General features: G+C 56.4%; 1 protein-coding gene across 1 annotated transcript; it reads left to right on the top strand.

The window, feature by feature from the left end:
- Positions 1-7,879: 7,879 nt before the first annotated feature.
- LOC104913123 (maestro heat-like repeat-containing protein family member 6) lies at positions 7,880-11,010 on the top strand. The gene is made up of 11 exons (XM_031555473.1): positions 7,880-8,064; positions 8,213-8,367; positions 8,466-8,613; positions 8,832-9,010; positions 9,094-9,231; positions 9,379-9,493; positions 9,645-9,782; positions 9,968-10,144; positions 10,274-10,429; positions 10,609-10,710; positions 10,782-11,010. Exons 1-11 carry the CDS (start codon positions 7,915-7,917, stop codon positions 10,902-10,904), a joined length of 1,581 nt encoding a protein of 526 aa, XP_031411333.1. The 5' UTR covers positions 7,880-7,914; the 3' UTR covers positions 10,905-11,010.
- Positions 11,011-13,213: the final 2,203 nt, after the last annotated feature.

Raw genomic sequence — 13,213 nt, forward strand, 5'->3', positions numbered from 1 at the left:
GGCATCTTCGGAGATGGGGCACCCACAGTTCTGGGCAGCGGTGCCCGTGCCTACCGCCAACAAAAGCTCCTCGTTCGGATCCGTTCTTCCCCCTCCCCCTCGTCACAAGCCAACCATTTGCTACTCACTGCTGTGAAAAGCAAGTTGTCTGTGCAGGACATCGCTGTGAAAGATTGGGGTGAGAAGTGAGCCCTCCCAAAGCAAGGAAATTAACCTAATGGTTCTGGGTTGGCTCAGTGCTTCTTTATCAGCAACGACAGTGGGAACGACTGCACCCTCAGCACATCAGTGTGTGACACCGAGCTGAGTGGCACAGCTGACACAACAGGAGGAAGGGATGCCATCCACAGGGATCTGGACAAACTTGAGAAGTGGGCACAAGAGAACCTAATTCAATGAGATTCAACAAGGTGCTGTACTTTGGGCTGGGGACAATCCCAGATGTGAGTACAGGGTGAGAGAAGAACTTGAGAGCAGCCCTGCAGAGAAGGATATGGGTGTCCTGGGGGACGAGAAGCCAGACACGAGCCAGCAGCGTGCGCTCACAGCCTGGAAGGCCAACAGTATCCTGGGCTGCATCAACAGAGGGGGGCAGCAGGCAGGGAGGGGGTTGTTCCACCTCTGCTTTGCCCTCATGAGGCGCCACCTGGAGCACTGCGTCCAGGCCTGGGGGCCCCAGCAAAGGAGGGCTGTGGGGCTGTTGGAGCGGGGCCAGAGGAGGCCACGAAGATGCTCGGCGGGCTGGAGCACCTCTCCTATGGAGACAGGCTGAGGGAGATGGGGGCGGGCAGCACGGAGAAGGGAAGGCTCCAGGGAGACCTCACTGTGACCTTGCAGTACTCGAGGGGAGCTTACAGGTAGGAGGGAGAGTGACTTCTTACACTGACTGATAGTAAAAGAAAAAGAGGGAATGGCTTTAAACTACAAGAAGAGGGATTTAGGTGAGATGTTAGGGGTAAATTTTTTTCTCAGAGGGCAATGAAGCGATGGCACTGCCCAGAGCTGTGGGTGCCATCCCTGGAGATGTCCCAGGCTATGGAGAGGCCCTGGGCAGCCAGCCCACAGCAGGGGGTTGGAGCTCAATGATTGTTAAGATCCCCTCCAACCTAAGCCATTCTGTGATTCTGTGGTTCCCTTCAAACTGGACTGGAGGTCAAGTCCCTGGTGGTTCCCTGGGCCAGAGGCTGGCTACTGACCACAGGTGAAAGCCTGGTTGGTACAGGAGAGCAGCATGCCCCCTGCCCCTCCCTTACAGACTTTGCTTGAGTGAATACCACTGCCCACCTGCAGTAGGCTTTGCACTGAGCTGGGCAGACATCCACACATGGGGAAATTCCCCTAGCTGGATGTTTGGAAAGACCAAAGCAGAGGGATGTGGAGCACAGCTCCTGTTCCTTCACTAGGCCCCACCTCCAGCCTGACACAGTTGCTCTAATCGCAGGGCCAACACAGTCCTTCTGGCTCTTGAGAACCCAAAGGGAGATCCATAAGGTCCATAAAGTTGATCATTTCCCACCTGACTTCTCATGCCACAGCAGTACATGCCACATGCAGGGAATCATAGCGAGCACGAGCAAAACCAGGTCATTTTCCATCTGGGTCCAGCACCCCATGGCACCATCACATCCAAGGAACAGCACAAATAGAGCTGATGAATATCCCGCAACTTACACTCAGCCTCAGAAGTGCAAGGCAGCCACTATATCAGGGCAGGAAAGGCCATTAAATTTGCAAGCAACAGCTTTACCCTCTGCTCTCTGTAAATGATCGTGTCACTGACAGTCTGAATTGTGTTCCTGTGAGTTACATGGAGTAGGAGCTGTTGAGGTCATTTGTACAGTACCTCTTCCTGAGGTTTCTACATCTTACCGGACAGGAAGCATTACTGGTGAGCATCCACTTTCTAATGATCTGCCCCAAATCTCCCCACCTTCCCTTTGTTCTGTTTTGTCCTACAATCACTCTCAATTAACGGTGCAAAAATAAAACAGATGTCATCCAGCCTTCCTAAGCTGCACATGTATTATTCATTGACATGCCCTAATTGCCTCTCATAACCACAAGCACTTCCGCACTTGGCAATGTCATTCTTGTCCAGCAGAGCCCAATTTATGAAATTTCAAGCTGCTTTGGGAGAGGTACTCTCAAAGTCCTACCTTTCACAGCCCTTCTGCTCACAGCTCCAAATGACATCTCAACACAGAGTTGACAGGCCCTGGTTTCACATCCAGATGAAAGTGTCCATCAAGTACCTCTGCTGCATTGATGCTTAGCATCGTGAAAAGCAGACTTGCCCTGCTGTAGGTACTCTGTGTTCTCTTCCCACACAGCTCCTAAACCTATTTACCATGCCACAGGTGGGAACACTGTGAAAGATGCCTCAGGAGAATGACATGCCCCCATTAACCCCAGCTTTCCCTTCAGGCTTGGCCAAGGACATACCATGGAGCCTCATCTCAGAGAGAACTGGACACTGGAGAAGAGAAAGCAGGGAGTTTTGTTACAGGTAATCATTACCTGGAACAGTCCAAATTCTGCACACAAGGCTCTGAACTACACCTGTCCTGGGAAGATTCAATGATGCAAGTAAGGAATTTAAGAACAAATGCAATCCCTTCTTAGAAAAGGTCACCCAGCTTTTCCTGGCAATCCCCACAGCAGGGAACCTAGCTCAATCAGGGCTCACAATGCTTAGCCACCTCCTACAAGGACCATGAAATCAGCAGTAAAACCCCCTGCAGAGCACAGAAAGCTCAGACACCCCCTTCACAGGGGCAAAGCTAACACTGCAGCTCTGCTTTGCTGCATCACCGACTTACCTGTGAAAATCCATTAGCAAATTCCCAGCAAGTCCCAAAGCAAAAAAAAAAAACAACTAGAGAAGTTATGCAATCTCCTTCTTTTTCTGCTTTGCCATGATGAGAGGCAGTAGAGCAACTGAGCATTAAGAAAGCTAAGCACAGCCTTACAAGAAGGCATTACCATATTACTACCTGCATGCTTCTGAATCCAGTCTGAAAAACTAACCCTCTACCTCTTAGAGGCAACTCTTATTTTTTAAACCCTCCTTTCCAGCCTGCTGATTACTGCAGGTGCAACAAGGTGAGCCAAACACACCCACCCCAACCACCCACCCAAAATGCATTGATCCCTTTTCATGGCCCATGTGGTTTTTCTTCATCCCAGGGCATTTTGCTCAGTGCAAGAGGAGATTACAAGGCAAAAAATCACATCCTCACCTTCTTTAGTGGAAAATAAATCCTATGGCTGGCCAGGACTGCCCTGTTCCCTGCGGTGCTTTGGAACCTGCAAGGAAAAGGTACCACAGGCTCAGCCTTTATTGCAGATGGTTCTTGGCTTGTCCTTAAGGGAGACTCAACCCAATTTTTGCCATTCCAAAGAGACAGTGTGGCCTCACTACCACAGGAGCAGCTGGGACACAGAGCTGGGCGAGACCGATGTCTGCTTTGCTTTTGTCTGTAGCTAGTTCTGCTTTTTTTGGCTTTGTTTTGACTTTTTGGTCAAGAGCGCTTGTTAAGAGCCCAGCCCTGCCTGCCCCATGCACTCAGTCCTCTGGCCAGCTGCTGCTGCTCTGCCCCGTTTGCTCCTCTCTGGGGTTGAGGTTGTTGGATCCTACCCTCTGGCTTTAGCACAGAACATGTGTGCAGGATGGCTACAGAACAGCCACAAACCATGAACCTTTATTGGGTTCAGTGAAGCCTCTCTGCTATGGTTGCTTCACAACTGCACTTCTGTCAGCAGCAGAGTTAGAGATGAAAGTAACTGTACTAATGGCAGAGATTGATGTACTTAAGATCCGCAACGCATTGTGCTCTACCGTCCCAGCATACCCTGTGTTTGGGAAAGGATCTTCATAGCACGGCTAGCCCTGCTTCCTCAGTGGCCAATTAGGAGCATTGGAATTGCATACATGAAAGAGATCATCGCTAGGCTGCCTGTCTGCATAAAGTGGGAAGCAACATAAACATGTTAACTCATTCCCCTGCACGGCTGGAGCCTGGGCCAGGAGTGACTTTCGTGCTCAAATCCAGCACAACCTGGGCAGCTGGGCTGTGGCAGGGAGGGGAGAAGGACAATGGATTCCATGGGCTGAGCAATTAGTTTTTGAGAGCTGCTGTTTACAGATCAGGAAAGCAGTTAAGGTGATAAGAAACACGTTGGAAGCTTCTTGGGAACTGTGCGGCATTCCGTTTCAGACTCTACCAAAGGATTATGAACCATCAAACAGTTACTTTTTATTTAATAGTCCAAGGATAGGAACATGTGTTCAGAGAGCGGGACTCAGAACCTTCCTATTCTGCAGCCAAACTGCCCACACCCATGGTGGTGGATTGTTACGGGTGGCTGAACCTGTAAGCAGGGTGAGGTACAAGGAGGGCACTAAAGAAGAACCACAAAAGGTACAGAAATCAGAGAACACTCAGAACAGCATCTGCAGAGCAACCAAACAGCAACCAAATAACTGGAGAGAAGTTCATCCAGACAAGCTTGCACATACCTGCCAAGAGCTTCTGTGGACGCAGCAATCCTGGTATGCTCGGACAGAGGGTCAGAACTGGACAGGACCTGGGACTGAGGGCTGCAGCAGGATGTGGCAGCCCTCATTGCTCCATTGCACTATTGCTTGCTCCACAGGGGTGAAGAGGAGTCGCAGGGAAGGCTCTCCCACTTCCATGGATTCCCAGAAGACCGCCGGACAGAGTGGCATTTCTGAGTGCCAGAGCTATGCTCTCACCTCTGCTGGGAGGTGAGTGTGTGAGGCAGGGAAGTGCTACTGGGCTCTTTTCCAGGGTGTTTCGATGTTATCGGGAGATCTATGTACCTCACAGGTCATTGCAGGAGAATTGCAAAGCTCTTCAGCCGTTTCAGGCTGGAGATCTGTTCCACAGATTACACAAAGTGTCTTTCTCAGTCATTTTCTCTTTTATTAGTCGCATTTAAATAGTCCACAGCTTGAAAACAGCTTGTGTGCAGTGTGGGCACAGAGCTTAGCAAAGGTGCACTGCCTGTCGCCAGTGCTGGCATGAGGAGGAGGTGGCTGCACTCCTGAGGGGGGCTTGGGACAGCAGTGCTTTCAGCAGTGTCCCACCACCCAGCAGCCACGGATGGGCTGAGGGCCCCGAGCAGGACTCGCAGACCCAGACACCGCAGCTGTGACACAGGCACAGGGTGAAGCTGAGAGCTCCTTCCAGACAAAACTGCCCAGGGACAAGGATGGCCATAGGCCACGGTGGGGAGATGGGAATGCTCTGCACGGCATCAGGGCATGCAGCACAGCAGTGCCCCGACACTGCTGAGCCCTGTGGGGCTACTGCAAGCTGCTGGGCTGCTCTCCTCTGCAGAATCCCATCTGAGCCTGCCTGCCCCACTGCCAAGCAGCTCTCTGCAGACTGGGTGCTCCGTGGCACCAGAACTGAGATCTGGGAATCCAGAGTGGGGTTGGCACCAAAAGGTCAGGGTGTAAAGGGAGGCTGCAGGCAACTAGGGCAGGGGGAGTCCTTCAGTATGTGCAGGGGCGTCTGCAGGCCCATACTGGAACCTCTGGGTGGTGTGGAGGACCCAGAAGGCTGCGGGGGGTCTTGGGCAAGAGGACAGGTCCTGAGTGGGGATGGGGCAGGGCACAGTGATGGAACATCCCTGCTCTGTCACTGTGGGCCTTGCCACATCAAGGAAAGGTTGGAGCAGGAGCCATACCTGCCGCTGTTCCCTCACTGCAGGATGGAACAGAGACTCCCAAGCCAACCCGAAAAAGCCTGGTCAGAGAGGCCTAGGGCACTCCGCACCCCCAGGGCCCCGCAGGGGCTCTCAGGCTCAGGTGAGGGTCCTTCTGCCTCTGTCATGTCACCACAGGAGGAGGATCCCCTGAGCTGCATCCGTGCCTGCTGCACACGCAGACCCCAGGTAGCGGGCACTCTGTGCTTCCCTGGCTGCCCCTGTCCAGCTGTGCCCAGATGGTGCCCTGATGCCATCTGTAACTCTTCTCCCTGTCTCAGGCAGAGGCACAGAAACTGAACTTTCTGGCCTCCATCTGCACCATTTGCAAAGCTGCCCTTCAGGACTGTGGTGCCCATTACCGGCTGTGTGTCTGCCCGCTGGAGGTGGCGCAGTGCATTGAGGTAAGGGGAGCACTGCAGGGCCGGGCGGTGGGCACAGCCCTTCCCACTGCGGGGTCGTGGGGAGCCCCAGGAGCTGGGAGGGGCGCTGGGATGGGGTGCCCGGGCTCTGTCTACAAGCAGGGCACACCGCACGTCCCATCCCTTCCCATCGCACTGTGCCCTCAGGCGCTGCTGCAGGAGGAGCCCGCCGAGCGCCTGGACACGGAGCTGCGGCAGCAGGCCATGAGTGCCATCGCCGCCATGAGGTACCGCCCCAGCCCAGCTTTGGCCAACGTGGTGGCACTGGTCCCAGCTGGGGGCCCTGAGCGGGGCGGGCAGCGGGGCACAGGGTGCCGAGCGGAGCATCACGCCTCTGCCCTCTCTCCTCTTACAGCAGTGCGTGGCTGCTTCCAGAGGAGCGGAAGAGCAGCCTCCTGCGTGCCTGCCTCAGCAGCGTCCTCCACCTCCCTCGCCACGAGGACACAAAGGACCTGGACGCTGCACTCTACATGGAGGTGCGCACGGGCTGGGCCCTGGGGCGCTTCCTGGGCACCACCACCCGGGAGGCCCCTCTGCTGCCAGCAGGACGCGGCAGGGAAGGCCATCCTGACCCCTGTCCTCCTTGCAGACCATGGAAGCCCTGCACCGCCTGCTGCAGGTGCTGGTGGGCAGCGCAGGCACCTCTGTCCTCGTGGAGCTGCAGAACATCTTGGAGGTCTGGCTGGGGCAAGGCTGGGATTTGCGGGGATGGTTCAAGGCCATAAAGGGGGGATCCATGCGAGATCTCCCCAGGACCTGCTGCGGGCAGGGGGTGCTGGCCCAAGACCGGCCCTTGTGGGGTCAGAGGGATGGGTGGGGAGCAGCGGGAAGGCGGCAGGGCTGCAGCAGGACAGAGATGCAAACACCGACCCCCACTGCAGCTGGGGAGCGAGCGGAAGGACGAGCGCCCCGTGCTGTGGGCACACCGGCAGCTTTTCTCTCCACAGCTCCTGCTGCCCTTCACCATGTGCCAGCTGGTGGCCGTGGAGGAGAGGGCCGTGGCGTGCATTGGCAGGCTGCTCGCCTTCAGCAACACCTGCTCCTTGCCCAAGGTAGGGAGCCCTGGTGCGCACAGCTCCAGCACCCCATCCTGTCTACCCAGTTGGAGCCAACCTGTCTCAGGCTTGCACAGAGCCTGGGCTGGTCACTGCTGCTCTGCTCAGCTGTGCATCTCTGCTGCCTCTCTCCCTAGGTGTGCTCCTGCTTTACAGGAGCTGTGGTGTTCCGGCATCAGTGCACAGAGAACCAACGCTTCCCTGTGCTGGGGAAGCTGGCTGAACACCTCATCCATGGAGCTGCAGCACAGGATGAGGGGACCAGAGATGAGGCGATGAAGGCTATACGTCAGCTTTTCATTTTCATCACCTCCCAGAGTGAGAGGAGTTGTGTTGGGCCCTCCAGACCCCCAGCTGCCCAGGCACCTCACTGACACTGTGTTCGCTCCTCTCCAGGAATGTGGCTGTGGCAGAAGGATCCCAAGAACCCACAACTTTGGGAGCGCCAGCAAATTTTGCTCCACCAGGAGGTTTCCCAAGAGAACCGAGCCAGAAATATCTTTGAGGTACAAAGAGCAAACCTTGAGCCCATAGGAGAACCCAGGCCTGAAATGTCAGAAAGAGTGCGTCTCCGAGCAGCCCTGGTGCCCACAGGGCCCTCACGCTCGGTACCCCAGGCATCACCCAGCCCAGCCCCTGCTCCCAGCTTTCAGCCAAGCAGCCATGCAGGGGATGAGTCGTCCCTTCTCTCCTTCCTCCCACAGATGTTTCTGAAATACCTTCAGTACCCTGAAAGGGTGAGCATCTTCCTCACAGCCATTGAGAGCATGACAGCGCCGAGCCTCCACAGCACCGAGCTGGCTGCCCACATGGTGGATGTGCTCGCAGCAGAGGCTCACTTCCCTCCAGGGCAGGTGGGAACCTGCTGCTGCCACAGCTCCAGCCCTCGGGGCTCTGCCCCATCCCTGGCACTGGCACCGCGTTTGGCCAGCAGGCAGCAGCAGGGTCGGCAGCAGGGCCTTGCTCCAGTGCCATCCCATTCTCACGTGTGTCCCCCTCCAGGTGCGAAAGATTGTGAAGATGATCTACAACAGCCTGCCTTCCATCAAAGCTGAGCCGGCTCTCGAAAGCCTGGGCAGGGCCCTGCTCGTGCTGGCCAGCAAACACCCGAGGGAGATGGTTAGCAGCCTGCTGGGTTGCTCCCCCACCTGCACCAGGTATGGGGCCCACGGCCCTCAGGGCTCCTATCCCCTCCCCACCCCACGGCCATCAGCCAGGCGGAGGCAGCCACACTGACAGCCCTGGGGACCCGCAGTGTCACCATCACCATGTGGAGGGAAATGCTCTCGGAGCCCCCAGCTGTGGAGAAGGTGCTGCAGGAGCTGCTCCGAGTGCTCATAAACCATTCTCTGCGGCACACATCCCCATCCATCGAGGACTGGCCACGTGTCCTCGCCCTGGCTGTGAGTTCCTCACTCACCCAGCTCAGCCTGAGTCCTTGCTACCCTTCCCTATCCACCCCCAAGCCTGGTTTCTGCCCTGGGGCACTGGGACACACCCCTAGACCTGCCTGGTGCTCTGGGGGTGTCCCTCTCCATTTGTTCCTCCATCCCCACACCTCTTGAGATGGGCTGGAAACCTGGGGGATGGGACAAAGACAGCGTCTGGGTGCTTTCTGCAGGCAGCAAGGATCCTACCGGAGATACTCCAGCTGCCTCTGGTCCTGAAGGAGGCCCAGGCCATCTTCCCCCAGCTCTTTCTGGCCCTCCTCCTGCAAGTGTCCCTCACCACGGAGCTGACACTGCAGGAGGTGGAGATCTTCTGGGAAGAGCACCAGCAGCACCAGCTCACTCCCATCAGGTGCCACATCCCCGCCCCCCCGCTGCACCCAGGGTCCCGGTGCTGGGGCTCCCGACGTGACTCACACCCTTCTCCACCCGCAGGTCCGCGGTGCAGGCCTTGAAGGTGCTGCTCTGCAGCGTGGGCCTCCAGAGGCAGATGGAGGCCATCCAGGAGCAGGGTGGCTGGGACGCGCTTCTCAGCACCGTCACCCACCTCCAGGGCGTGCAGGTGGTGGCCAGGTGAGAGCCCTTCCTTGTGGCATCATGGGGAGTCCCCAGTTCTCAGACAAAAGCCTGTGGCCCCTGGGGCACTGTGGGAGTAGAGCACAGCCAGGAGAGCTGTGCCCACCCAGCTCAGGGCTGATGGTGCCTTCTTATCCCTGCCAGGGTGATGAGGGAACTGCCTGGTGCTCTGCGTGACCCCATCTTCCACCAGCTGGTTGAGCTGCTTAGCACCAAGCTCTGCTCCTGGGAGATGGTGGCCATGGTCTTCCTCGTTGAGGTGAGCAACAGCTGCAGAAGCAGTGAACGTGGAGCTGCGGGACCTCCACACCAGCCCTGCTGCCTTCCTTGGGGCCAGGTTTGGCCGTGCCCTGCTGTAATTGCCCCGAGCTGGTGGTAGGACTCAGCACGAAGAGCTGCATGTGTTGCAGATGCTGGAGTGCGTGGACCTCAGTGAAGAGCTGCACCGCATCCTGAGCCTCTTCAACACCTATCTGCAGAGCCAGAGCGTGGGCACGCAGCAGCTGGTGCTCAGGAGCATCCTGGAGCTCAGCAAGAGGCAGGACACGGTGAGCAGGAGCAGCTCTCTGCCCATCCCCTCACTGCCTGCTGCCCCGGGGCTGTGTGGGACCGCCCTGCCTGCCAGCACCGCACCATGCCATGATGACAAGCCAGTAGGGAGGCTGCAGCTGGAGCGGTTCTGCCCCAGCAATGGTCTCTGTTGTGCCAAAAGAAAGGGGTGTTCTTCCCGCAGGCGAGGAAAATGCTCGGCCTGCTGCCGTGCATCATGGAGCAGCTGCAGGATGCGGACAGCGGCGCCCGCGCCGCGGCCCTGCCAGTGCTCAGCACCCTGCTGCGGCTCCTGGACAGGGGGAAGCTCAGCCTCGTGGCTCTGGAGCTGGCCGGCAGCCTCCCAGCGCTTTTTGAGGACGTAAGGGGAGCAGGGAGCCCAGCTTGCTAGGGATGTGGCCGTGACCCCAGTGTCCCCACGCTGGCGGTGCTGGCCCTGCTCACAGTAGACTTGGAGCTGACATTTACATCCTTCCTTCCTCCTCCGCAGGAGTCCGGCACGGTGCGTCAGCTCTCCATCCACCTCTTCCTTGACACGCTGAGCTTTGTGGAGGGCAGAGAAAAGAGGAAGATGCGGAAGGAGGTGTACAGGAGCCTGGTCCCGCTGTATCTGCACCTGCACGACGAGGAAGAGAGCGTGGCCAAGGTGGGAACTGTGTTCATTTGGGGGAGGGCGATGCTGTCCCTGTGGTGCCCTCCAACCACAGGGGTACTGCAGCCCACGGCAGCGTCAGCCCCTGCAGCTGCATCTCCCTGCAGAGGGGCTGCAAGGAACGCGGGCTCTGCTGCCGCTTGGGCTGCAGTGGCATCTCAGCTGTTTGGCAGGCCTCCCAGAAAGCCTTCCTCGGTGCCACACGGTTCCTGCGCTGGAGGCGGCTGGAGCACCTGGCAGAGGTGGCACAGTTCTGGCAGATCGGCGAGTGCCTGGTACGCACATTCCCACACCCAGGACAGGGTCAGTTCTGCTCCGCGCTGACTCCATGCCCTTTTCTCTCCAGCTGGTGGAGAGGAGGAAGAGTGCAGCACAGGACTACCTGGGCCAGAGCCTGCTCTATCTACAGAGCCCGCAGGAGCCCCTGCGCCGGGAGGCCGGGAGGTTCATCGGTGAGCCACGACACTGAGCTTCCCCTGTCCCCAGCCCTCCATGCTGCACCCAGGGAGAAGCTGAAGTCGCTGATGGGGTTGTATGTCACCAGGACTCTTAGGGCAGCACAAGAGGGATCAGCAGCAGGCTGAGAGAGAGAACATCTACCAAGGTGAGCAAGGGAGTGGGATGTTGGGGCAGCAGCAGGTGACATGCCTGTTCCCTGCTCCCTTCTGCCAGTGGGGAGAGCTGTGCGTCCTGCAGGTCCATGGCTGTCATAGAGTCTCTTCTTCTGTTATCTCAGGCCTTCACAGTGTGCTGCGAGACCCCAGTGGATCCATCTCTTTGCAGTCCCTTCAGACAGCATGGATCCTGAGAGAAACAAGGCCACCACCACCATCAGGCTTCGGCTTTTGGCAGCTTTTCTCCAGGCTCCACAGTGTGTGGCATTGGTGGGGCTCCTCACAGGCAGACAGCTGAGCGCCCTGGAAATCTCCCAGTATCTCGTCCTGCCCTCTGCTCATCTCTGCTCCTTATGCATCTCCTGCTCAACTCTGCTCCTCGTGCATCTCTTCCTACATGCTGCTCAGCTCTGCTCCTCGTGCATTTTCTCCTGCGCTGGCTCAGTACATAAACCTAAAGCTCAGGGTTGTGCAAATCAGGCTTTAACCATTAAAAACAGAGATGGAGGTTTAGGCAATAAAACAATGATGCCATGAAGTGATGCTTTGAGCTCACAAAATGGCAGTTTGATCCCCAAAAGAGACTTTGAGCCCTAAAAATCAGGCTTGGCCCCAACGTGCAACTTCGGGCCCTCAAAAAGGGGGCTTGAGGCCACTAAGGAAATGCTGGGTCTGAAAAGAATGAGAGCCAAGAATGGTTCTCTGAACTCAAAGCAGCAGCTTTGGTCTTACAGGAGGAACACTGGGCACTCTAGAAGAGGCTCAGAGCACTACAATGCCTTTGGGTCTACAAAAAAATGATTTGGAGCCTGAGAAGAGGCTTTGTGCCCCAGAGACTATGGTCTGCACCTCAACATGGAGCCTTAGCCCTTAACACTGGATATCTGGACTCTCCACTTCGAGGTGGATCCCCCAAGTGATGCTTTGATCCCTCAAATTTGGTGTTTGGTCCCTGAAAGGAGGCTTTTGGCCCTAAACTTCAGGCTCCTAGAAGGAGGATTTGCGAGCTCAAAAAAAAAAAGGAGTTTTCCTCTTGAGAAAAGCAATGGGAGCCTCAGAATGTGGTTTTGCATCTTAAAATGAAATGGTGGGCCCTAAAACTAAGACACTGCACCCTGACGATGACAGTCTGGGACATCCAAAGGAGCATGTAAACAATACAATGACATCTTTGGATCCAAAACAGAGGCTCAGGGCCCTGATTACAAGGATTCAGTCATGAAAAAGGAGACCTGGAGCCCCAGACCTGAAGGTTTAGGTGACCCGAGTGTATTTGGGTGCACCTATCCTCTCAGAAGATCATGGCTCACTCTTGTGCATCTCCACCTCAGCCTCACTGTTGTGGGCAGCCAAGCTGTTTTTGCCTTGCTGCACTCAGAGAAAAAACCTCACACTAGTAGTACTCTTCTGTATTACAGCACACACACACCCCACCACTGCTGCTCCTGGTCTATAGCAACCCGAAGTTTAAGACACAGGTTTGCTTCTTCCCTTGCCAGAGAAATACAGGCTACAGATTAGGGACACTCATATGAAAATAACACACTTATGCTAATTTAATGTCACTCCTAACACCTTTAATGAAAATGCGTGGGTACCAACAGGTGCAGGTAAAAGTTTGCATTGCAATATTAACGCAACTGATGAAATTAGGCGCAGGAGAGTCCTCATCATTCCCTATAACACCCTGAAAGGAGGTTGAAGTGAGGTGGGGGTTGGCCTCTTCTTCCAGGTAACAGCGAAGGGACGAGAGGGAAGGGCCTCAAGTTGCACCAGGGGAGGTCCCCGTTGGATATTAGGAAGGACATCTTTGCTGAACGAGCGGTCGGGCACTGGCACAGCTGCCCGGGGAGCTGGGGGAGTCAGCGTCCATGGAGGCGTTCCAGAACCGTGGGGATGTGGCACTGAGGGACGTGGGCAGGTGGGGGGGTGGACGGTGGGACTTGGTGATCTCAGAGGTCTTTGCCAACCATAGAGATTCTGTGATGCTGTGAGTCGAGTCATTTATTGTAACGAGAGGTAATCAGCAGCAAGCAAGCAAAAAGTCACGGAAACACCTGAACGCTCGATTGGGATAGTGAGGGAGCCACAGGCCCGGTAGCATTCAGGTGGGGCCAGGAGGGTCGGACGCCGTCGCCGGTGCCTTCAGCAGCACCAACACGCC

Source organism: Meleagris gallopavo, chromosome 14 (genome assembly GCF_000146605.3).
Source record: "Meleagris gallopavo isolate NT-WF06-2002-E0010 breed Aviagen turkey brand Nicholas breeding stock chromosome 14, Turkey_5.1, whole genome shotgun sequence".
Taxonomy (NCBI): domain Eukaryota; kingdom Metazoa; phylum Chordata; class Aves; order Galliformes; family Phasianidae; genus Meleagris; species Meleagris gallopavo.